Source organism: Dasypus novemcinctus, chromosome 21 (assembly GCF_030445035.2).
Source record: "Dasypus novemcinctus isolate mDasNov1 chromosome 21, mDasNov1.1.hap2, whole genome shotgun sequence".
NCBI lineage: Eukaryota > Metazoa > Chordata > Mammalia > Cingulata > Dasypodidae > Dasypus > Dasypus novemcinctus.
The window spans coordinates 79,348,167-79,373,156 of record NC_080693.1 but is presented as its reverse complement, the minus strand read 5'-3'; the positions used below and the strand labels follow the sequence as shown (position 1 = coordinate 79,373,156).

Sequence of the window (24,990 nt, the reverse complement as noted above, 5' to 3'; positions counted from 1 at the left end):
CTTCCCTCAGGTGAGTGGCGGGCGCCGGGCCGGGGGGCGCCAACTTCGCCGCCAACTTGGGGCTGAGCTCGGGCGCAGCCCGGGCAAGGACGGAGGCGACGAGCGCGGGACCCCGGGGGGAGTCCGGCTCCGGCGCGGCGCCCCGGGAAGGACGGGGGGCCCGGGCGGGCGGCGGAGGCGAGGAGAGGCCGAGGAGCGCGGCGCGCGGGAAGGACGCGGGCGAGGGGCCTGGGACGATCGTCTGCGCGGCGGAGCCCTCCTGCTCCCTCTTCGCCCGGCGCCGCGACCCCGCGGGGAAGGGGCGGTGCTGGCCCGCTGGAGTCGGGGCGGCAGGGTCCCCCAACTGTTGCTGCTGGAAGCCGCTGGGGCGGGGAGGGGGACCGGCAGCTGGGCCACGGCCCGGCCGGAGAGGGCACGGAGCGCCGCGGGCGAGAGGGGCTGTCGGGGCTCCAGGAACCCGGCCCCTCGTTGTACCGCACCCCCATCCCGGGCATGTGCCTCCCCCCCCCCCGCCCCTCTCCCGCTGGGCCGCCCAGCCCTCCCCCCAGCACCCCTTCCTCCTCTCCTCTGCCCTGGCATTACGCTCCCTCCTGCGACCTCAGGGAATCGGCGGCGGCTTCACGGGGTGGTGGGCCCTTCCCGCGCCGACTCCGCGCCCGGCGGACCCAGGCTTCCGAGGACGCCAAAGGAGGGCCCTGGAGAGCCGTGCGCCCCGGGGCGCTGGGCCCTGGCCTCCGCACCGGCGTGTGGCTCTGCTCTCTCGATCCCCGACGGCCTGGAAGGGAGGCGCGGAGCGCGGTGAGTGCCCAAGCCTGAGGCGGGCAGGGCGGGAGCGGCGGAGGCCGAGCGCCCGGCAGCGTGCAAGTCCCCACGGGTGCGTCCCGCGACCCTTCAGAGGCCCTGCTGGGTGGGCGAGGCGGGGGTTTCCAACCGAGCCCGACGCGCACCGTTCGCGCCCCTGCCGTTCGCCGGCATCTGCGGCTCAGCCCTCGAATATTGGTGCGTCCTGGCTCGGACCCCGCCTCCCGGCCATCGGGAAACCGAGGAAAGCAACTTGTCTGGGGAGGGCACCCGCTCCGAGCTCGCCTGCTGCCTGGCGGCGCCGGGCGCCTTCTAGCCGGTTCGAAACTCCGCACTCGGGTAGAAGAGGGACGTGACGCGGGCGGGTACGCAGGAACGCGACTCCCGGGTTCGCTCCGCGCGCCGCCGGGGCCGGCCCGGCCTTGTCCTCAGCCCCCTCCCCACGTCAGGCGAGCTCGGCCACCCCCACCAGCTGGGCTGCGGGTCGCGACCCTGCTTGGGCGAATGGAGGGGCGTGGCGAGGCGACGGGGACGCCCGCAGGGGGCGGGGGGCGCGGGGCGCGTGGTGCCCAGTTCGGCCGCCAGGAGGCGTGGCGCGGGTGCCGGCGCCCGGAGTCGCAGCCGCCGCCGCATCGCGAGTGTCCTTGAGCCGCGGGTGACAGTGGCTCTCGCCGCTCGCGCCCCCTCCTCCCGCGGGGGCAGCCTGATGCCACGTTCCCTATGAATTATTTATCGCCGACCTAAAAATACCCCGAACTTCACAGCCCGAGTGTAAGAGACTCCTGCCGAGGGGAGGGGGCGGGGCGCCCCCCGGGGGGCCCGGGCGGAGTGCGTGGGGGGAGAGGGGGAGTTAGTTTTGGAGAACCCTGTGTCCCCGCCAGCGGAGGCAAGGCCGAGGGGCGGCCTTCTCCCCCGACGCCTGGGTTTGGTTTTAGCTCTGCAGGAGGGAGGGAGGGAAACCCGACGGCAAGGAGGGGCCACTGGGCCCCAGGGCAGTGGGTCCGGGTCACCTGGGGGTCCCTCAGTCTCCGCGAGCAGTGCTGCTGGGGGTGGCGGCAGATTCCCAGAGCGACCGGGCTCCTGGCCTGGGAAAGGGGGAGTCACCGGAATCTGACGTGAGTGTGAAAAATGTGTGCGTGCACATCCAGTGTGGAAGCCTGCCTGAGATTTGGGGAGCGGAGGGGAAGAGAGCAGCCCTAAGCAGGCAGAGACTTTTAGGTCACTCGAGGTGGTGCTGAGCATCAGGGAAGAGCGAGCACCCACCTTTCGGGGATCCTTATGTGAACTGGGTGACCCAGAGGTCGCTAGGAGGAGGCCTCTGCCCTCCAGGAGCCCCCAGGCCAGCGTGGGAGGGGCCTTGGCAAGGGGGCAGACACTGACACTGGGGGAATGGAGGGAGCCTCACTAGAGCCAGAGAGGGAGCTCGGGCACCCAGGGGCAAGAGCCAGGGCAGAAGGGCAGTGGCCCAGAGCCCGGCTCTTACCACCCAGGGCCCCCACGGATCGAGGCAGGTGCCTTGTGAGAGAGGGGCGTAGGCTGGGCTCTGGAGGACAGGAGAATTTTGACAATGGGGAGGCAGCAGCAAGAGGACATTCTGCCCAAGACGAAGGATGTGTGGGCTTAGTGGACCACCAGACTGGCTGGGGGTGGTCCGTGGAGGGGAGGGGGACTGGTTGGGGTCAGGGTGTGTGGGTCCTGTCTCTGGGACTGGAGCACCTGGACTTCACTCATGGGCCCGTGGGAGCGGCTGTGCTGTTTGAGGAGGGGTCCTTGGTCAGAAGATAGTTTTAGGCCCAAGGGGCAGGCAGGGGTGGTGGGCGGTGGAGAGGCAAGTGAGGAGATTGGAGGAGGGCAGGGCTGGGGTGCCCCTCCTGCGTGTGAGGGTGGCTGATGGGACGCGGTGGGGAGGCTCTGGGGTCATGTCTCCTTGAGGCTGCCTCTTGCTGTTTGGAGTTCAGAGACGTGCTCCACTCAGGCTCCTCCCTCCAGAGGCATTCTTTGGCTCTGCCCCCAAATTAGACCCCTTGGTGGGAGCCACAACCTGCCTCAACTTCCCCTCCTCCCCATCCCCAACCCAGGAGGACACCTTTCCATTCTAGAGAGTTCCTAGCAGCAACGCCCTTTGGGGGTTTGGGAGAGGACTGTGTCTTCCATCTGGAGCCCTGCTGTCCAATAAAAATAGGGTGAGTGCCACTGAACATTCCAGTAGCCGTATTTCAAAAAGGAAAGAGAAAGAGACAAAATTAACTTCAATAGTAGATTTTAGCTCAGTATATCATAATATAGTGTTATTTCAACATGTAATCAATATAAAAGGATGAGTGAGATATTTTACATTCTTCTTTTTCATACTAAGGCTTCAAAATCCAGGGTGTGCTTTACTTCCCGCATACTTCACTTGAGACTAGCCGTAGTTCAAGTGCTCAGCAGTTACCTGTGGCCGGTCCTGCTGTATTGACCGGTGCCCACGTTCAGCTCAGAGCTGGAAGGCAGAGCTGGGGGAGGCTTGTGGCTTCCCAGAGGGCAGAGAACTAATGTGTGGGAAACCCAGGGAGCAAGGCACCTGTGGTGTTTGAAATTCCCTGGGCAGCTGTGGCTGCAGATGAGCATAGAGAGACCTCCCAGAGGGCATGGCAAGCATGCCATCGTGACTGTAATCTCCTGGTGGCAGCTGAGGTGTGGCGTGGCATGGCCTGGGTTGGGATCCCCTCCCAGACTCAAATGTGGATGTGGGCTGATTTTCTCTTTTGTTGTCCTAGGAGACCATATATGTGGGGGACATTTCAAAGGGTACCCAAATAAACACGGCATCTCCACACACACCGAAATCCCTGTCTTCTCAGCCCTGAAGTTCTACCCCCAGGCACCTAAATGTACTGCTTACACTATTGTTAAAGATACAGTTCTCCTGGGATGAAAACACTGTAAGCTCTTATCAGGTCCTTAACAAAGGGAAGGTACTTCTGGGGAAGACTGGAAGCTTGGAGAGAGTACTGAGTGCAGGATATTGGTGGAAGGAAAAATAAGTTTGGAAAAAGGAGGTTGAGGTGCTAATAGCAAACTGCTTATTCTGCAGTTTGAGTCTGAGTTCTTGGGGGACAGGGACCTTGCCTCACCTGCTGCAATCAGCTCACAATGGGTTTGCACAAAGGGAAGGCAACGCAGAACTTAAAGAAATAAGAGACATAAGAGAGGAAACAAAGCTGGGACCAGGGAACTCATAGCTTCTGGAACTGAGAGCCTCAACCCAAGTTTCCACCTCGTATTTATTGAAAACTACCGAGCAGCTGTTTGGTATTAGAACCGCAACATCATCTACAATAATAGAACAACTGCAACATCTAACAACTGCAACGTCTACAATAGAACAGGTGTAACATTTACAATAAGGAACAGGTAAGCCAGTTTCCCACAACGCTCACCCATATTGACTACCCAGTGCCTTGTACACAGAAGATGCTCCAGGCACGTGTGTCATGTTAAATTTCTTAGTTAAAGACAGTCTAGTGGTCTCTTGGAGACCACCTTGAAGAGATCCTTTTAGCACCCCTGGGGAGAAGTGGCGCTTTCCTGAATGTTCCCTGGTGGCCTCTTGTGCTTTCCTGCTCTCTGCCTTCCTTAGAGAGAACTAAAGACTGAGGAAAGCCCCCGCATATGGGTCTGCAAGAAATTAGACTTGAACAAAAGGAAGAGAGAAATTAGGCAGCAGAAAGAAAGGATGGTCCCTTAGAAAGCTAGAGCCTGGCCAGCCATCTTCTCAGGCCCCAGACTGTGGCTTCTGGGGTGGGGGTTTGGGGGTATCAGAAGCAGGAGCCTGGTTTTTTCCTGTTTCTGCAGCAAAGATGGTCACATCCTCTGGGGGGGTGGGGGTGGCTGGAGCGGCACCCTGCTCAGCGTTTGGCTCTGCTCCGAGGTTTTGTTGGGATGTGATAATGATGAAGGAGGTGTCAAAGCTGTGGCCGATGGCCAGCTGCGAGGAAGGGCTACATCCATGGGTGCCACTCAGGCTTCAAATTACCCTCACTGGCTTGGCTCTTGGTCCCGATCCCAAACAGTGATGTTTAGCAGGGATACGCGTCAGGCCCTTGGCTGCAGTTCAAAAGATCCCACAAACCAGTGGCAGTGGCCTGGGACAGCAGCTCGTGCACAAGATGCCTTGGTGCTGGACAGGTAGTGGCATCACACCACTGCTGTGGAAGAGCTGCTACGATGGTGCTACAGGGGCATCCAGGGCCCAAGAGCAGGGGGCTCTGTGCCATTGGGGCCACACACAGGGGTCCCTTGGGGCTGGCTCCATGGCAAGCAGGGGATGCTGACCAGTGACATGTGCCTTGGACAGTTTACACTGAGGCTGAGAGGACATGGGTGTGGGTGGGTGACAGGAGCTGCCTGCTATACTGGCTGATGGGCCATCATTATCATGGGCAAGGAAACGTGGCTCAGAGAGGCTAAGCCACTTGCCACGATCACACAGCTACTGAGTGGCAGAACTGGGACTTGAACTCCATTCTGCCCGACTGAAATCCATGCACGGAAGCTCTGGGTGGGTGTTCTTGGGGCAGCTTCCTAGGGCAGAGCCCGGATCGCTGAGTTTCTTGCCCAGTGTGCTGGCTTCAGTAGAACGGAGGGGGTGGTGGCTCAGTGTCCTCCCCAGCCCCTGCCCCTCTGGGGACACCCTTGGAAGCGCCACTAACGTCTGTGTCTCTCTTTGTCTGTGTCTGTCTGTCTCCCTCTCTCTGCCTCTCTTTGTAGAGAGTGGGGCCCCTCCTCTCCCTCTGCCATCTGCTGGATGTGTGTCCCTGTGACTCCGGCCATCTCCTGTCTGTCCATCTCACTCTGTGCCTTTGTTTCCCTCCACGTGCCTGTCTTGGTCTCTCTGCAGGACCCTCCAGTGGACATGGGTGGGGCCCTGGGGCCGGCCCTGCTGCTCACCTCGCTCCTGGGTGCCTGGGCAGGGCCGGGCGCAGGGCCCGGCGAGCAGGCGGTGACGGTGGCCGCGGTGTTCGGCAGTTCGGGGCCGCCGCAGGCCCAGGTCCGTGCCCGCCTCACGCCGCAGAGCTTCCTGGACCTGCCTCTGGAGATCCAGCCCCTCACCGTGGGGGTCAACAGCACCAACCCCAGCAGCCTCCTCACCCAGATCTGTGGGCTCCTGGGTGCCACCCGCGTCCACGGCATCGTCTTCGAGGACAACGTGGGCACTGAGGCCGTGGCCCAGATCCTTGACTTCATCTCCTCCCAGACCCACGTGCCCATCCTCAGCATCAGCGGGGGCTCTGCTGTGGTCCTCACCCCCAAGGTGCCCACCCACTCATCTCCCCCTGTCCCTGGGGCCTGGAGCCAGACCAGGGCTGTGGGGAGGGGAGGGCTGAGGCCGGGCCTGGCACCTGGGGGCTGGGCACACGGGCCAGGGCAGGGAGAGAGTTAGTTCCTGGGAAGCTGGGATGGGGTGGAACTTGCAAGGTGGGGGCGCAGGGCATGGCGTGGGTGAGGAGAGAGAGGTTTGGGAACGATGTTCCCATGTTCTAGAAGATACACTTTCTGGGCTGCTTTCACCTGTCTGGATAAGGGTGGGGAGGTGGCAAACCCACATCTGGCTGGGTGGCCATGTCCCCCCTCAGGGCCACCATCCCTCTGATTCTCTGGCCTCCTTGGCTGGGGGGTGGCATCTGATGCTGTGCCCTCCGGAGCGTTCTGTGGCCCATGGCCATCTGAGGCCTGGGCACCAACTACCATCCAGGCAGAAACCGCCTTGCCACGCAGAGATTGTGGTTCCATGGAGAAAACTTGTAAACATGCCTCACCTGCAGTTACAAATGGGCTAAGCAATTGCAAGGAAAATTAGAGGATGGCATGAGGGAGTCCACCAGGGGCCCCCCGTTTGGAGAGCGGGCTGGTCAGAGAAGGTCTTTCACAAAAATGAGGTCTAGCTGAGATCTGGACGATGAGGAGGGTGGGGTGGGGGGGAAGGAAAGGGTTTGTGGGGGGAGCAGGTCCACGAAGGCCCTGCAGTGCAGAGAGTGGTGTGCCTGGAGAGGGGCCCCTACCACCTGGGGAAATATTGGGGGTCTACCCTAAGTGGGAGGTCAGGGAAGGGGACAGGCCCACCTGCCTGGTGGTACTTTATTATGGAGAGTTTTAAACACAGCAAAGCAGATGAGCCTAACCCCTTGGCCAGCCAGGTCTCATCCTCACCCCACCCCCTCTTCTGTTTTATTTCAAAGCAGAGCCCAGGCATCATATTACTTCATCTGTAAATATTTCAGTCTGGGTCTCTAGCAAATAAGGGATTAAAAAAAAAACAAAAAACAAACATGATATATTACCACGTATAAAATAATAAAAATCCCTTATCATGGACTCTCCAGTCAGTGTTCAGATTTTCCCCATTGCCTCCTAAGTGTCGAACGCTTATTTTGACGTTTGCTTCAGTCAGGATCCAGGTTAGGGCCACACATCCGGACTCGCCCATTTGGTTTCTCTCCTTTCATCTCTTGACTCCTCCCCCAGCTCGCTTCCTCCCCCTTTTTTCCCTCGCAATTGTTTGTTGAAGAAATTGGATCGTTTTCCATGTCGAATTTTCCCTGATTCGTTTTTTTAAAAAAGATCCTGACAGTTTCAGTGTGTTGACATCTTGGAGGGGCTAGAGTGGACTCGGGGAGGTGACCAAGGTCGCCGGGGCGAACTGGCAGTGGCTCGGGCTTTAGCGGTGGCAGAGGCGGTGGCGAGGGCCCCGACGTGAGCCGGCCGCGCGGGGTTCCCCGTCCTCCCCGTGCTTCCAAGAGGGCGCCCAGCGTCCGCCTCTGAAACTGATCCATCTGGTCTGGGCCTTGCACCTCCCCCTGGCCGGCTCCAGAATCGCCCGAAGTGTTAAGACGCAGGTTGCTGGGCCCCACCCCTAGAGAGATTCGGGTCCAACAGTTGGAGGGTGCGGCCCGAGAACGTGCATTCCTGGCAGCTCCCCGGGGCTGCGGCTGCGGCGGGCCAGCTTCGGGCCGGGGGTGTGCGGTCCTTTAAAAAGCGCCCCAGGGGCTGCGACGGGCAGCGGGTTAGGGCCGGCGGCGGGAGGGCGCGCGGGCGCGGGGCGGGGCTCGCGCGGGCCCCGCCCCGGCTCAGCCCCGCCCCGGCCCCGCCCCCAGGAGCCGGGCTCCGCCTTCCTGCAGCTGGGCGTGTCGGTGGAGCAGCAGCTGCACGTGCTCTTCAAGGTGCTGGAGGAGTACGGCTGGAGCGCCTTCGCCGTCGTCACCAGCCTGCACCCGGGCCGCGCGCTCTTCCTCGACGCCGTGCGCGCCGTGACCGACGCGGGCCACGTGGGCTGGCGGCTGCTGGACGTGCTGACGCTGGAGCTGGGGCCGGGCGGGCCGCGCACGCGCACGCAGCGCCTGCTGCGCCAGCTCGACGCGCCGGTGCTCGTGGCGTACTGCGCGCGCGACGAGGCCGAGGTGCTGTTCGCCGAGGCGGCGCAGGCCGGCCTGGTGGGGCCCGGGCACGTGTGGCTGGTGCCCAGCCTGGCGCTCGGCAGCACCGACGCGCCGCCCGCCGCCTTCCCCGTGGGCCTCATCAGCGTGGTCACCGAGAGCTGGCGCCTCAGCCTGCGCCAGAAGGTCCGCGACGGCGTGGCCATCCTGGCCCTGGGCGCCCACGGCTACCAGCGCCACCATGGCGCCCTGCCCGCCCCGGCTGGGGACTGTCGCGGCCACCCCGGGCCCGTCGGCCCTGCGCGGGAGGCCTTCTACAGGTGGGCCCCTGTCCAGGCCGGGGCGTTGCGGGGCACCCGGGTGGCAGAGAGCAGGGGCGCGCTGGCCGCACCTTCCACTGGCTGTGTGCCTGTGGCCAATGGGCCTCACCTCTCTGGGCCTGGGTTTCCTGACCTAAAACAACAACAGACAAACAGCGGGGGAGGGGCCGATGGGGGTGGAAGGGTCAATCTGGGGAAGAGGAAGCAGGCAGCAGAGACCAGCTCGGTGGTGAGGGTGAGCGGAGGGCGGACACCCTGCTTCTCTCCCCGCCGGCAGGCACCTGCTGAACGTCACCTGGGAGGGCCGAGACTTCTCCTTCAGCCCTGGTGGGTACCTGGTGCAGCCCTCCATGGTTGTGATCGCCCTCAACCGGCACCGCCTCTGGGAGATGGTGAGAAGGGGGTGAGCCCAGGGGCCCCTGGCATCCTCCCACGGTGTCCCCAGCTCCTCCTGGGCCCACAGCAGAGCAGGGAACTCCCTCTGCTCACACCCATCCTCCTCCTCCAGGTCTCAGCAGAAAACCTCCTTTTTTGGGAAGCCTCCTCCCAGGGTGGGTGAGATGCCCCTGCTCAGGGCCCCCAAGCCCCCGCAGAACTTATCACAGTCCTGCCCCCTGAGGAGTACCCTGTGCTGGCCAGACGGACGTGTAAACCAACAGAATATGGCGAGATCAGTGCTTGACCGGACGTACGTGCAAAGCACTATGGATGAAGAGCGGGGGAGCAGGAATTAGTTCTGCCTCCAGGGAGGAAACTGGGGAAGGCTTCACAGAAGCGCCATTGGAGCTGGGCTGTGAAGGGTTGTATAGGAGCCCACCGAGAAGGGGTCCTGGCCTGGTATAGACAGAGGGGCATGAGGGTTTGGGGCATTTTCAGATGGTGTGTTTGGGGGTGTGGAGACTGAGGAAGAAGGGTGGGTGATAGGGGTAAGTGGGACTCGTGTGAGGGGCAATAGGTGCTCTGCTAGGATTTTGCGCTGAAGGTCAGGGCACCCAGTAGGGTCGTGGGGCTCAGGGCTGGGCTTTAGGAAGCTGCCTTGGGTTGGCAGCAGCGTGGAGGCTGGACTGGAGCGGGCAGGGTCCCAGGCTGGAGGAGGCTGCCGGAGCTGCCCTTCCGGCCCCTGCCCAGCCCCTGCCCCTGCCCCTCCTGTTCTCCACATGCTCCCAGCCAGGCTCTGCCTGTCCTGGCCCAAGCGTCCTTCAGTGGGGGAGGGGGATCGTTGGTCCTGGCAGACGCTACCCAGGGGCCCCACCCAGAGGGTGGGGGCAGGGCTGGAGGTCCCAGGCTGAGGCCGGTCTCCCCGTGCAGGTGGGGCGCTGGGAGCGTGGCATCCTCCACATGAAGTACCCGGTGTGGCCTCGCTACAGTGCCTCCCTGCAGCCCGTGGTGGACAGCCGGCACCTGACAGTGGCCACGCTGGAAGAGCGGCCCTTCGTCATCGTGGAGAGCCCGGACCCTGGCACAGGCGGCTGCGTGCCCAACACCGTGCCCTGCCGCAGACAGAGCAACCACACCTTCAGGTCCGCGAGAACCCACGGCGAAGCCCGCTGGGCGCTGGGTGCTGCCGTGTGATTGTCAGGTGTCGTGTGCGTCTTATGCTTGGGTCTTGACGGCGGGGGTGGGGCACTGACCAGCCTGGGGGATGCTGCCGGCGCTGGGTGGGGCCACGACGCGTCTGATCCCTGCCCTGGTGCTCTCTCGGTGATGGCGCCAGCAGTGGTGACGCCGCGCCCTACACCAAGCTCTGCTGTAAGGGCTTCTGCATCGACATCCTCAAGAAGCTGGCCAAGGTGGTCAAGTTCTCCTACGACCTGTACTTGGTGACCAACGGCAAGCATGGCAAGAGGGTGCACGGGGTGTGGAACGGCATGATTGGGGAGGTAGGTCCGGCCCCAAGGCCCCCTCCCCGGGCCCCACCCCCGCCTGCTGCCCCACGCCCCCACGTGGCTCAGTGTTTCCTCTTGGGCTGGGGTCAGTCAGGGGAGGACCTGGGCCCAGCTCCGGAGGCCGTCCCAGCTGGTGGCGGGTGGGGGAGACTGGGCTGTCCCCAGCCATGGCCCACGGGGGGTCAGGGTTGAATACTGTGCTTCGAGGCCCCCAGCCTGTGGGTGCTGGAGGGGGTTCCTGGAGGGGACGGGGAGAGTGCTCCGGCGAGCAGGAGCTCCTCCTGCAGCCCCACTGGCCCCCCGGCCCAGGTCTACTACAAGCGGGCGGACATGGCCATCGGCTCCCTCACCATCAACGAGGAGCGCTCCGAGATCGTGGACTTCTCTGTGCCCTTCGTGGAGACGGGCATCAGCGTCATGGTGGCACGCAGCAACGGCACTGTGTCCCCCTCGGCCTTCCTGGGTGAGGCTTGGGGCGGGAGGGGTAGCTCCCGGGGATGCCGGAGCCCTGGCAGAGGGGTCCACGAGGTGGACGTGTGGAGCATGATGGAGATGGGGTTTTGGGGGCCCTCGAAGGGCAGGCACAGCAGCCTGAGTGCCTTGGAGCTTGGTCGGAGGCCTGGGCTGCAGACAAGTAGGATGGAGAGGGAAGAAGTGAAGTCGGCGTTTGCGTGTTTTTAATTTTTAACTACTTTCAAAATTATAGGACAGTTAAATAATAATACGAACCTTATACAGAGAACTCCAACATACCCCTCTCCCCCCAGATACCCAGATCTGCTAACTAATATTTTGCCACATTTGCTATATTATTCTGTCCATCAATCTATCAGTTCATCCACATCTATCAATCCATTTTCTGAACACTTGAATGTAAACTGTATACCTCATGCTCCTAGAACGCTTCATACTGCCATGTGCATTTTTTTAGAACAAGGATATTCACTTAAATCTTAAATGCTGTTATCAAGTGCAAGAAAGTTACTTTGATATAAAGCATAGTCTCTATTCTAATTTTTCATGTCCCAATAATGTCTTTTTTGGGGTGATTTGTGTATATATATATTTAAACAAATTTTATTGATACATATTAATAAAGCATACAGTTTATTCAAAGTGTATAATCAGTGACATTTAGTATAATCATATAGTTGTGCATTCGTCACTTTAATCGTTATTAAAGCATTTTCATTATTTCAATAATAATAATAAAAGACAAACAAGAAAATTCCTCACCTCTGAATCTCGGTTTCCCCTTCTGTACATAGCTGCTATTTCTGGCACAGTTATTTATTTGTTTATTAAGCAGCTTTATTGAGATATAGTCACATACCATATGATTGTACCCAAAATGTATAATCAATGGCTTTTTGTTTTTAGCTGTTAAAAAGTCCTTTATTGTAAAATTGTAAAATAAATAGAAAAATAGATTGAAAGAAATTACAAATTTTAAGAGAGTGCAAGGCCAGGTTAGACTTACTATAATCAATTTTTAAAAATAGCATAAAAAACCATTTTTAAATGTAAATAATTCAAATAAAAGAGAAATTAATTATAATACTAATTTTTATATTACAGCTTTAACTATTGGACATAATCTCTAATAATGAAATAAATTATTGGTTTAGTTATGTAATTTCCATTTAGACCATAATTCTTTCTAGATAATCAAATTCCTGTTTGGGAATTATGAGTTAGCAAATTGTTATCTGCTGTAATTCATTCCAATGAGATGTGAAGTATTCCCAAATAATGTCCTTTTGAGCCTTTTCTCCCCCCTTACTAGATCCCAGATTGCTTTTTTAAAAAAAGATTTATTTTGTTTATTTCTCTCCCCTGCCCCCTGCCCCCGCCCCCAGGCCCCGTTGTCTGCTCTGTGTCCATTTGCTGTGTGTTCTTCTGCATCTGCTTGCGTTCTCGGCGGCCCTGGGAATCTGTGTCTTTTTTGTTGCGTCATCTTGCTGTGCCAGCTCTCCGTGTGTGCGGCACTTCTTGGTGGGCTGCGCTTTTTTCACATGGGATGGCTGTTCTGGGGCGTACTCCTTGCGCGTGGGCACCCCTACATGGGGGACACCCCTGCGTGGCACGGGACTCCTTGTGTGCATCAGCACTGCGTGTGGGCCAGCTCACCACATGGGTCAAGAGGCCCTGGGTTCGAATCCTGGACTTCCTATATGGTAGGCGGATGCTCTATCAGTTGAGCCACATCCACTTCCCATGTATTACATTTGTTATTGTTTCTTTAGTTGCTTTCTCTTTCTTCTTGTAATTGTGGAAACATACACCTAACATAACCTATCCCATCTCAGCTCCTCCCAAGCATACCATTCATTGGAATTCACATTCACTATGTTCCAGTACCACATCCATTTACTAGAACTTTCCCATCTCCCCAAACTGAAACCCTGCACCCGTTTTGCATGAACTCCCCATCGCCCCTGCACCCACCTCTGGTAACTTGTACTCTACTTTCTGACTCTCTGAGTTTGCGTATCCTCTGATATTTTCATTGTGGTTACCATGGGGCTTAAATTTAACATCCTAAATCTATTAAAATCTCACTCAGTATTATATGCAGACTATGTTCCTAAACCCCTGTACCCCTACTTTATGTAATTCTTGTCACAAATTACGTTTTTACATCGAGTCCCAAACCAGTGATTTATCATTACCTTTTGTGCGTTTGCCTTTTTGATCCTGTAGGAAGTAAAAAGTAGAGTTACAAACCAAAAATACAGTAGTGCTGGCATTTATACTTACCCATGTCGTTACCCTCACTGGAGATGTTATTTCTTCATGTGGCTTTGATCTATTGTGTAGTGTCCTGTCCTTTCAACTTGAAGAATGCTTTGTAGCATCTTACAGGACCAGGCTGGTGGTGACAGAGCCCCTCAGCTTTGGTTTACCTGGGAATGTCTTAATCTCTCCATTTTTGAAAGACAGTTTTCCAGGATATGGAATTCTTATTTGGCTTAAAAAAATAGTTTATTGAAGTATATCACTCATACATAAACATACATAAATAATAAGTGTATAATAATAGTTCTGCACTTACAAAACAAACATATATAACATCATACAGGACTCTCATAACTCGCCCTACCACCAATAACTTGCATTGTTGTTAAACCTTTTTAATGATTAAAGAGCATTGTCAAGAGCATTATCAAAATATTACTACTAATCAAAGTATTTTCCCCCAAGCAACCCTATTATTATCTTTATATCATTTATATATGAACATACATGGACAATTAAGTGTGTAGTAAAAGTTGTGAACTTACAAAGCAAACATGCACAACATCATACAGGCGTCCCATACATCACCTCTCCACCAACACTTTGCATTGTCGTGAGACGTTTGTTACAAATTATGAAAGAATATTGTCAAAATCTTACTACTAATCATAGTCCTTATCTTACATTTGGTGTGTTTTTCCCCCAACTCACCCTATAATTAATTCTTTTTTAAAGATATTTTTATGACAGAAATTGTAAACATATAAAACTGTCATGCACATGTGTAGAATTCCCAAACAACACCCCTCTCTCAACACACCACACTGTGGTGGAACTACAAATAAGATAATATCCGATTGTTACCATGTCCATAGTATACATTTGGCTCACATTTTCCATACTGCCTCATTATCAACACAGTACATCTTTCACATAGATGCAAAAATATATTATTACTGCTAACCACAGTCCATAGGTCACTCCAGCTGTATTCTTCCCTTGCTTCTCCACATTCTCAATACCCTGCAGTAGTGATGTACATTTGCTCTAGCTCACAACGGATACCCTTGCATTTGTACCATCAACCACAATTCTCATCCACCTCTTGGTTTACTGTGCTTTTCAGTTCCTAGGTTATTCTCTAGCATTCTGTCATTTGGCATTTACATACCTAGACTACTATTTTCAGCCACATCCCCATTTATAAACTAGCTGTTACTATGTGTTACCATCCACTCTATACAGTTCCACACTTTTACAGTAAAGCTAATTAAAACTTCTACATACATTAAACATCAGCAGACCATCTCAGTCCTCTTCTTTAAGCCTCCATCACCTACCACCAGGTTTTGAAGATATTTTCTTATAATTTCTTTGAGCAGTTTTATGGTTCTTGCTTTTATTTTTAGGTTTTTGATCCGTTTTGAGTTAATTTTTGGATAAGGTGTGAGATAGGGGTCCTCTTTCCTTCTTTTGGCTATGGATATCCAATTCTTTCAGCACCAGTTGTTGAATGGACTGCTCTCTCTGAGCTATGTGGGTTTGACAGGCTAGTCAAAAATCACTTGACCATACACGTGAAGGTCTGTTTCTGAACCATAAATTTGGTTCCATTGGTCTAAGTGTCTGTCTTTATGCTAGTACCATGCTGTTTTTACCACAGTAGTTAGGTAATATGTTTTAAAGTCTGGAGATGAGGATTTGCTTTTCCTTTTTATGATGTTTCTAGCTATTCAGGACTGTTACCCTTCCAAATAAATTTAATGATCGTGTTTTCAATTTTTTCTTTAATGCTGGTGGAATTTTTATCAGGATTGCATTATATCTATATATCAATTTGAGTAGAATTGACATCTTAATGATATTTAGTCTTTCAACCCATGAACATGGAATGCTCTTCCAGTTATTTAGGGCTTTTTTGATTTAACACTGAGTTGCAGTTTTCTGAATACAAATGCTTTACATCATTGGTTAAGTTTATTCCTATTTGAGTTTTATCTGTCATATTTTATTTTCACCACTCTTTTGACACTTTTAGTTACATTTATTGATATAATCTTCATTTCTAGACTCTCTTCCAGGCCCCTCTCTCCTGTCTTTTCTTTTCAGGCTCTAGCACACCCTTTAGTATTTCCTGAAAATATTGTCTCTTGCTTAGAAATTCTCTCAGTTTCTGTTTATCTGTGAATTTTCTAATTTCACCCTCATTTTTTAAAGTCTTGCTGGATATAAGATTCTTGGCTGGAAGTTTTTCTCTTGTAGTATCTTAAATATATCAGACCACTGTCTTCTTGCCTCCATGGTTTTTGTGAGAAATCAGCACTTAATCTTATTGGATATCCCTTATATGTTATGCATTGCTTTTCTCTTGCAGCTCTCAGAATTCTCTTTGTCTTTGGCCTTTGACATTCTGATGAGTATGTGTCTCAGTTGGTCTATTTAGATTCTTTCGGATGGGAGTATGTTGTGCTTCTTGGACAGGGATATCTATGTCCTTCAATAGGGCTGGGAAATTTTCTACCATTATTTCTTCAAATATTCCTTCTGCCCTTTTTCCCTTTTCTTCTCCTTTTGGGACACCCATGATGCATATGTTTCCATGGCTTTTGCTATCATTTAGTTCCCTGAGACCGTGTTCAATTTTTTCCATTCTTCATCTGTTCTTTTGTATGTTCACTTTCAGAGGCCATTTCTTCAAGCTTACCAATACTTTCTTCTGCCTCCTCAAACCTGCTAAGATGATTTCAAATTTTTTTAAAAAAATTTCACTTATTGCAACTTTCATTCCCATAATATCTGCTATTTTTCTACATATGCTTTCAAATTCTTCTTTGTGCTCATCCAATATCTTCTTAATATCCTTAATCTCTTTAGCCATTTCATTGAATTTATTAAGGAGATTTGTTTGAACATCTATGATTAGTTGTCTCAACTCCTTTATGTCATCTGGAGGCTTATCTTTTTCCTTTAACTGGGCTATAGCTTCTTATTTCTTGGTGTGGATTGTAACTTTTTGTTGGTGTCTTGGCATCTGTATTACTAAAGTATTCATTCAGGGTGCAGCTTTTCTCTTTAGTTTAGGGCTACCTACCCTTTCTCCCTTGCTGGTTATGTAGTAGGAGCCAAGGTTGTAATTGGTGCTGTAAGCTGTGGGGGCTCAAGCTGCCCTTGTTACACCAGGGACCAATGAAGCTCCTCCCAACTTTCTCTTTTGCCAGGGGTAGGGACAGAGTCACAGCTGTGTGGAATAATCCAACTCATGCAGGCCTAGACTGTAGTTGCCCAGAGAGACTGATGAAGCTTCACACCCCTTTCTCCTCTGCCTGGGGCGGGGATGGAGCTGCAGGTATGGGCAGCAATCTATGCAGTGTGGGTTCAAGATGACCTCAGTTGCCCCATTAGACTTCTGATTTTCAGTCTGTCAGCCAAAGGTACCCACAGTTACCTGGATAGGCTGATGCAGGGCCCGCCAGCCTCCTCCCTGCCAGAGGTAAGGCTGAAGCCTCGGCTAGGGCTGCAGGCTGATCTGGTGAAAGAAACGGGTTCCTCCCATCTATGATTTTCAGTCAGCTGGGCTTCCCCTCAGACTAGGGGCAGAGTCAAATGGTGGCCACCAGCCTCTTTCCGACCCAGGCAGATTCAAACCCCAGCCATCTCCAGGGTTACATCCTAGCCAGAAGAGTCCACCAATCAGCAGCCAAAATTGGCAGCCAACCGCCTCCCCCCAGTGCCCTGCCTGACCTCCCATCTATGGGAAATGGAGCTTCATCTTCCAATTCAGCCACAGAACAGCTCCTGGGATGGCTCATGCCGCCAAAGTAGGACAATCACCAGCTTCCGCGGCTTGGCCAGCAATTTCCCAGAGAGGCTGGCGCAGATCCCTGAAGCCTCCTCCCTGCTGGAGATGGCACTGGGGCCTAGGCTAGAGCTGCAATCTGACGTGGATGGAAAGACGCCGGTCCCCACCAGCACTGGGATTTTCAGTCTGCCCCACTTCCCCTTGTGCCAGGAGCAGAGTTAAGATGGCGGCTCCCGGCCTCTTTCTGATGTGAACAAGATCAAACTCCAGCTGTTCTCATGATTATACTTTAGCCCACTGAATTTATTCTGCAGTGGCTAGCTGAAGTTGGTACCCAACCATCTCTTCCTGCCCCATTTTTGGGAAGTGGAGCTTTCAATTCCAGCTGCAGAACAGCTCCTGAGGTGGCTTGTGCCTCCAGTGGAGGATGGGCACCAGCCTCTGGGGCGCGGAGCACCCTACTTACAAGTCTTCTTTGCAGATGGCCAGCCTCCTTCTCCCATTCCTTCAAGGATGTGGCCACCTGGAGCCCCCAAAACGGTGCTTCAGCTAGCTCCAGAAAGCTCTGGGTGTTTGCTAACTGCCCTGTAGCAGGAGCTGACTTTAGGAGCTCCTTACTCCACTGCCATCTTGTTGGTTCTCCTTTGGCTTTTAGCAATTTAAGTATGTGATCCCACTGCTTTCTTGGCTCTGAGATTTCTTTTCTTTTTTTTTCTTTTTTTAAAGATTTACTTTATTTCTCCCCACTCCTGCCCCCCGTTTCCGCTTGCTGTCTTGCTTGTCTTCTTGAGGAGGCACTGGGAACCGAACCCAGGAGCTCTGTTGTGGTAAGCAGGCACCCAACTGCTTGAGCCACAGCCGCTTCCCCATGGTTTCTCATGAGAAACCAGCATTTAATCTTACTGGGGCTCCCTTGTATATGGCATGGTACTTCTCTCTTGTGGCTTTAAGAATTCTCTTTCTCTTTGGCTTTCAACAGTTTGGTTAGAATAGGCCACAGCATGGGCTTTTGGGTTTATCCTGTTTGGAGTTTGTTAAGCATCGTGGATTATGTATATTTGTGTCTTTCATTAAACTTGGGAAGTTTTCAGCCACTGTTTCTTTGAATATTCTCCCTGCCCCCTTCTCTCTCTCTCCTCCTCCTGGGACCCCCATAATGCATCTATTGGTATGTTTGGTGGTACCCACAGGTTCCTCAGGACCTGTTCATGCCATTCTTTCCTCTTTCTGCTCCTCAGACTCGGTGATTTCAATTGTCTTATATTCAAGGTCATGGATTATTTCTTCTCCCAGCCTCAACCTGCTGGGCAACCATCTAGGGAATTTTAAATTTGTTACTGTGGTCCTCAGCTCTGTTTGGTTCCTTTTCATAATTTCCATTTCTGTTGATACTCTGTTTATGTCCATCTATAGTTTTCTTGATTTCCTTTAGTTCTTTGTCCATGTTTTCCTTTAACTCTTAGAGCATATTTAGGGCCATTTTTTAAAAAGTCTTTAAAAAAAAACGGTATTTCTCAGATTTGGTTCTCTTCGCTGATCGTTTTTAATGCCTTTATTTTCTCCTTTCTGGGTCATCGCTTCCTGTTTCTTTGTATGTTTTGTAATCCTTTGTTGAAACCTGGATATTTTGATATTTTAATGTGTTATTGCTGGAATTTAGACTCTGAGACTTTGTTAAGCTTGTATCCAGCTAGTGTTTTTACAGAGCTTTCCTTAAATGCCATGAGCTAACAACAACAACAACAACAAAAATAATAGTAAAGAAGAAAAATAAACACCTTTCTCAGTCCTTGCAGATTGACCTGTGGGAGAGCTCTCCTTCCCTGTCTGTCCCTACGATGAGTTTAGAGAATAGCTACAGGTCAAAGCATAGGTGCCTCGCTGGCTCTTTTTGCACATACCTCTTGTCTTGGGCATGTGCACTTGGCCCTGGGAATTCCCCCGTTTACATCCTCTTGGCAGTTGTGATTTCTATTGAGAAGACCAAAATGATTCCATCAGTCTCTACAGCTCCCTGAACCTCAGTTTCCATATCAGTAGAATCAGGAGTGAGACTCAGCCGCAGAGCTTCTGGTTCCAGGCAGGAGGAGCAGATCACCCGTGCTGGGAGGCGAGGGGAGTGGCAGGGCAGAAGTGAGGTTGGAGGTGCCAGTGGCAGGGGAGGGAGAGGGGCTGAGTGCTTAGAAAGCCGTGGGCTCAGTGAGGTCAGGCCCAGTGGGACGGTGGGTGGAGGCAGGGTGCAGGCAGAGGGGGTGGGGATGGAAAGGAGAAGTGGGCATAGGTCCTCTTTTGGTGAAAGGCCAGGATAGGGAAGAGGGGGCATGGGAACCAGGGGAGGTGGGGACGTCGAGGGGCTTTCTTGGGGAGGGGTGATGTATGCCTGTCTGAGGGCAGAGGGAAGGGGGTCTCTCCGGGGTTCTGCTGCTCTGAGAGTGAGGGACCCCCTCGGCTCAGTCCACGGGGCTGAGGGGACCCACTCGGACCGTGTGGACGGACCTGTCTGTGCCCCAGTGCTTCTGGGTCATGGGGGCGGGGTGGGGCGGGGCCAAGGCCCCTGAGCCTCCTTCCTGGTCCCCAGAGCCCTACAGCCCCGCGGTGTGGGTGATGATGTTCGTCATGTGTCTCACCGTGGTGGCCGTCACCGTCTTCATGTTCGAGTACTTCAGTCCCGTCAGCTACAACCGGAACCTCGCCAGCAGCAAAAGTCAGCTCCCGCCCCAGCAGGGGCGCCAGGCTGGGGGTCCAGGGGGGTGGCTCTGGGGTCAGGGGACCCTTCTGAGAATTCCTGATCCCCGCACGAGAGAGGAACGAGGGTGGGCTGCCCTGTCCTGGGGTGGGGGCGGCCGGGGATGGGGCCCCAAGGCCAGGGCTGAGACAGGCGCCGTGGCATTGGGGGCTGGGACCTGAGCCCCTCCGGGCCTGGCAGAGGCGCCCCAGGGGCCACCGTCTCCCCGCAGAGTGCGGGGGCCCGTCCTTCACCATCGGCAAGTCCGTGTGGCTGCTGTGGGCGCTGGTCTTCAACAACTCGGTGCCCATCGAGAACCCCCGCGGCACCACCAGCAAGATCATGGTGCTGGTCTGGGCCTTCTTCGCCGTCATCTTCCTCGCCAGCTACACCGCCAACCTGGCCGCCTTCATGATCCAGGAGCAGTACATCGACACCGTGTCTGGCCTCAGCGACAAGAAGGTGCCGGGGCCACGGCGGGGAGGCCAGGGGCAGGCTGCGGGTGGACGCAGCACCCCGGGGGACTGGGGGTTGAACTGGAGGCTGGAACCGGCAGGAGCGAGGGAGCCGGGTGAGGAGGGGCATGGAGGACGGAGGGGCGGTGGCTTGGGTCTGTCCCTCCCCGTCTCGGGCCTCAGTTTCCCCATCTGTAACACTTGCAAGTGGCCTGGACAGCTCTGAGGCTCTTCTGCTTGGGCAGTGTGCAAGCCCAGACTCCGGGGCCGGGCTCTGGGGACAGAGGGGGCGTCCCCTGGTGCCTGGAAGGTCGGGAAGGAGCACGAGCAGCTGTGGGGGCTCTGTCTGCAGTTCCAGCGGCCACAAGGCCAGTACCCCCCCTTCCGCTTTGGCACGGTGCCCAATGGCAGCACTGAGCGGAACATCCGCAGCAACTACCGCGACATGCACACCCACATGGTCAAGTTCAACCAGCGCTCGGTGGAGGATGCGCTCACCAGCCTTAAGTCGGGGTGGGTCTCCCAGCCCTGTGCCTGCCACCTGACCCTCTCTGCCCACGTGCCACCCCCCCCAGCCCTGCCCCTTCCTGAGAGACCCAAAGTGGGACAGTGGAACCGTCTCCTTGGAGAGGCCGTGGGACTCCTGGGGACATGGCGAGGAGAGGGTTTGGAGGAGGGTGGGTCTGGGGACAGAGCGGAACTTGGGACCAAAATGGACACCCACCATGTGGCCCAGAGACGCAGCCTGAGGTGGTGGCGGCGACCTTCCCTGGCCTGTCGGGACGTGGCAGGGCCGGGCAGGCAGAGTCTGTGTCTTCTGTCCTCTCTGAGGAGGAGGGTGGTGGGGGCGCAGGGCTGGGGGAGGGGTTCCCTCTGCCTCCAGCACCCAAGTGAGCCAGCGAAGGGGCTGCCCGGCTGCCCCTCCCGGGCACTGCCCGCCAGGCCCCAGGCCCAGTGCCTGTCCCTCCCACTGCCAGTCCCCGGCCCTGAGAGGTCGGCATGTCCCCAGGAAGCTGGACGCCTTCATCTACGATGCCGCTGTGCTTAACTACATGGCGGGCAAGGACGAGGGCTGCAAGCTGGTCACCATCGGGTCGGGCAAGGTCTTCGCCACCACGGGCTACGGCATCGCCATGCAGAAGGACTCCCACTGGAAGCGGGCCATCGACCTGGCCCTCCTGCAGTTCCTGGGCGACGGTGGGTGCTGCCGCTGTGGGGGGCCGGCGGGGGCCCCGGGGGGGCTGGCTGCTCGCCGCTGGGTCACCGCCATTCTCTGTCCCCAGGGCCTTTGGGCAGGGAGGTCTCTGGGGGAGAGAGGGCGAGGCAGTGGGGGTGGGATGGAGAACTGGGAAGGATGGGAAGTGCCTGAGGGGCAGGGAGGCAGGCAGGAGCTCATGCCTCATATTGGGGGGTGGGGGAGCCGAACCCCTTTCCCTTCCCTCAAGACTCCTCCTCTGATCTTTCCCAGACGAGCTCCTCCCGTGCCCACTATGGCCCCCACTCCCCCGTTTCCATCGTGAGATTCCCTGGGGTGGCCCCCCGGGCCTGCCTAGTCCTGAGCGGGGGCCAGGCTTGCCTGGGCACCGGGGCTCGCACGAGTGAGTGGTCCAGCCCAGCTTGCTCCAAATACAGGGGGAGCTTTGGGTTGAGAGGTGTTCCATCCTTCTTAGAGAAAAAGCTGCCTGCTTTCCCCGGCAGGGTCCAGTAATCAGTGCTTGCCGCCCCCTGAGCCCAGCTCCCTGCCCGCTCCCTAATGGCCCGTGTGTGAGTGGGCACCCTGGATGACTCACCAGCCGTCCGGGCTTTTGGGGCACGTGTGCGTTGGGCATTGCCCACCCCAGCCCCTGCTCTCCTTTCTCTTGCTTAGTGCCCCCTCTCCTCCCACTGGACTGGATCCCTGTGTGGTCACACCAGAGGGACATGGGCGTGTGTGACACCCCGCCCCCCGCCCCCTCCTTGCTCTAGGCTTAGGATGAGCCTTGGGGTCCTTTGTGGGGGGTTCTGAGCCGGTGCACCCCCGCCCCCCAGGAGAGACACAGAAGCTGGAGACCGTGTGGCTGTCGGGGATCTGCCAGAATGAGAAGAACGAGGTGATGAGCAGCAAGCTGGACATCGACAACATGGCGGGCGTCTTCTACATGCTGCTGGTGGCCATGGGGCTGGCCCTGATGGTCTTCGCCTGGGAGCACCTGGTCTACCGCAGGCTGCGCCACTCCGTGTGCCCAGCGTCCCGGCTGGACTTCCTGCTGGCCTTCAGCAGGGTAGGTGCTGGCCCCGGCTGTGGGGACACCACCCTGCTAAAGCCGATGGCCATGGCCTCATCGAGGGGGTCAAGCGCAGGGAGAGCGTGCCTCCCCCTCTGCCTTTTACCAGCTGTAACTGCCTTCAGGAGCTGCCACCCCCGGGAGCCTTGCTAGTCGCATCCTAGCACCTAGAGAAGGCTGCTTCTGGGACCAGGGGTGGCGGCGGGGCAGCCGGGCCTGTCCCCAAGGGGACTGGGCACGTGACGGGTGTGTCCCTCTTGTCCAGGGCATCTACAGCTGCTTCGGCGGGGTGCAGAGCCCCAGCAGCCCCGCGCCGCCACCCAGCCCCGACCTCCCGGCCGGCGCGGCGCAGGCCAGCGTGCTCAAGATGCTGCAGGCGGCGCGCGACCTGGTGACCACGGCCGGCGTGGGCAGCTCCCTGGACCGCGCCGCACGCACCATTGAGAACTGGGGGGGCGGCCGCCGCGCGCCGCCAGCCTGCTCGCGGCCCCCCACCCCCGGCGCACCCCCCGAGCCGAGCCCCCCGAGCGGGGCGCCGCCAGATGGGGGATGTCCCACCCCACTGCGCAGGGCCCCGCCGCCCCCGCGCCGCCCGCCAACGCCCGGGCCGCCCCGGCCCCACGAGTCGCGGGCCCTCCGCCGGCCGGCCTGCGAGGTCCGGTGGCCCGTGCGGGCGGGGCGCTGCGGGAGTCACCTCTGGGCCTCCGAGCGGTGCGCGCTCCCGGAGCGCCCCCTGTCGCCCGCGCGCTGTCCCTACAGCTCCTTCCCTCGAGCCGAGCGGTCGGGGCGCCCCTTCCTCCCGCTCTTCCCGGAGCCCCCGGAGCCGGAGGACCTGCCGCTGCTCGGGCCGGAGCAGCTGGCCCGGCGGGAGGCCCTGCTGCGCGCGGCCTGGGCCCGGGGCCCGCGCCAGCGCCACGCGTCCCTGCCCAGCTCCGTGGCCGCCGCCTTTGCCCGGCCCAGCCCGCCGCCCGCCGCGTGCGCCCGCTGGGCCTGCAGGCGCGTGACGCAGGCGCAGTCGATGCGGCGGCCGTGCCATCTGGAGGCCTGCCTGGAGGGCGCGGCAGGGGCCCCCGCCCGGCTTCACAGACCGCACGCCTGCCTCCACGCCCAGGCCCACGTGCCGCTGTGCTGGGGGCCCGTCAGTCCTCACCTCCCGCCTTGTTTCCGCCACAGCCCCTGGCTCTCTGGGGCCTGCGGGCCTCAGGGCCACAGGGGTAGGACCCTGGGGCTGAGCCCAGGCTACCGGGACAGTGGGGGCCTGGAAGAGTGGGGGCCTGGAAGGGTGGCCTGTGGAGTTCACGCCTTCCGGGGGCCGTGCGCCTGGAGGCGGATCTCCAGCTTGGAGTCGGAAGTGTGAAGGGGCCTGTGAGGGTGCCAGCCACTCTGGCCCCTGGCTGGCTGGCGTCTCTGCAGGACACTGCCAGGGCTAGGAGGCCGGGGGGGCCTCTGCAGGAGTCCCGGCAGTGGAGTCACAGTGATAGGCAATGTCTTCAGTGGCCAATTCAGGGACCTCAGCAGCTTTGGGGTGCTGGTGTGCGCTGGGCTGTTACTGTCCTTTACGTCGCAAGCCCTTCTCACCCTTCCACAGCCTGGAGAACGGGGGCAGTGGGACCTACCCACAGTGCCAGGGTTGGCTGCTGGGGGCTTGGCGTGGGGGCACAGAGGTGGGAACCCTGGGGGCCGGGGCAGTGCTGCCCTGCTCCTGCTCCCCCGGCTGGAGTTTCTTCCCATCACAGCCCTGGGGCATTAAACACGTCTTTCACCACCCGCTGGTCCTGGCTGCCTCATTCTCCACTCCTGACTGTGGGCAAGGGGAGCCTCATGGGAACAGCCCAGCCGGGGTGTCCGCTCCTCCTGGGGAGATAGCCTCGAGAGTGCCCGGGAGGGGTGCGGGCAGCAGTTGCTGCTTGGTGTTCAGCCCCAGCGCCACCCTCCCCGGTACTGCATGTGGCAGATGTGCTCTTCACGGGGCTCTGGCGTGATGACTGATGCCCATCCTTGGCCTCCCTGAAAAGAAAGGCTCTTGCCAGGGGCTGTGGGTGTCCTGCCTGCCCAGGGGCCACCTCGCAGGCCTTGACAGTGTCACGGTGGAAAAGGCAGAATACGGTCTGCTGCGGTCAGGAACCCACGAGCGTGGCTGCTGCACGAGGCTCAGATGTGGGCTCTGGAAGCCTGGCCAGGGGGGCGTCAGGGGTTAGGCATTGCTCAGCCTCTCTGGAGCTGGGACCCTCAAGTGGGAGTGAGCCCCAGCGCAGAGCATCTCCCCACCGTCTCCATCTTTGTCCTCTCTGGGGCACCTGCTTCCACCTGCTTTCTCTGTCACCTGTCATAGGCCCTGGCCCTTCTTTAGTGCCCTCGCTTCTAATTTCCCCTGCGTTCTCGTCTGCTGTTGAGTCTGACCCTGTGGAGCGTGAAGCAAGCAAGCAGTTGTCCTTCCATCCGTCCACAAACACATCACGAGTACTTGCGGTTCCATTCCACCAGCCCCTCTTCTAACTGCTGCGGCAGTGAACCTGAGACCTCGCTGTATTTGGCGAGGTGGGCCAGGTATTACCTGTACGCCATAGAGGAAGCTGGGGCTGCAGG

At 56.9% G+C, this 24,990-nt stretch overlaps 1 protein-coding gene across 5 annotated transcripts; it reads left to right on the top strand.

Moving 5' to 3' along the window:
- Position 1: 1 nt before the first annotated feature.
- Positions 2–24,169, top strand: GRIN2C (glutamate ionotropic receptor NMDA type subunit 2C). Of its 5 annotated transcripts, none has more exons than XM_058284680.1 (13): positions 2–798; positions 5,554–6,097; positions 7,938–8,536; positions 8,814–8,928; positions 9,904–10,115; positions 10,254–10,416; positions 10,732–10,885; positions 19,539–19,664; positions 19,918–20,147; positions 20,493–20,653; positions 21,150–21,337; positions 22,169–22,401; positions 22,670–24,169. In XM_058284680.1, the coding sequence occupies exons 2-13, from the start codon at positions 5,591–5,593 to the stop codon at positions 23,759–23,761; spliced, it is 3,780 nt and encodes a 1,259-aa protein (XP_058140663.1). In that variant the 5' UTR covers positions 2–798; positions 5,554–5,590; the 3' UTR covers positions 23,762–24,169. The 5 variants fall into 5 exon arrangements, with proteins under 5 accessions (XP_058140663.1, XP_058140664.1, XP_058140662.1 ...); XM_058284681.1 differs by having other exon boundaries at positions 8,814–8,939; positions 9,904–10,056; XM_058284679.2 differs by having other exon boundaries at positions 57–798; positions 9,845–10,056.
- The last annotated feature ends 821 nt before the right edge of the window (positions 24,170–24,990 follow it).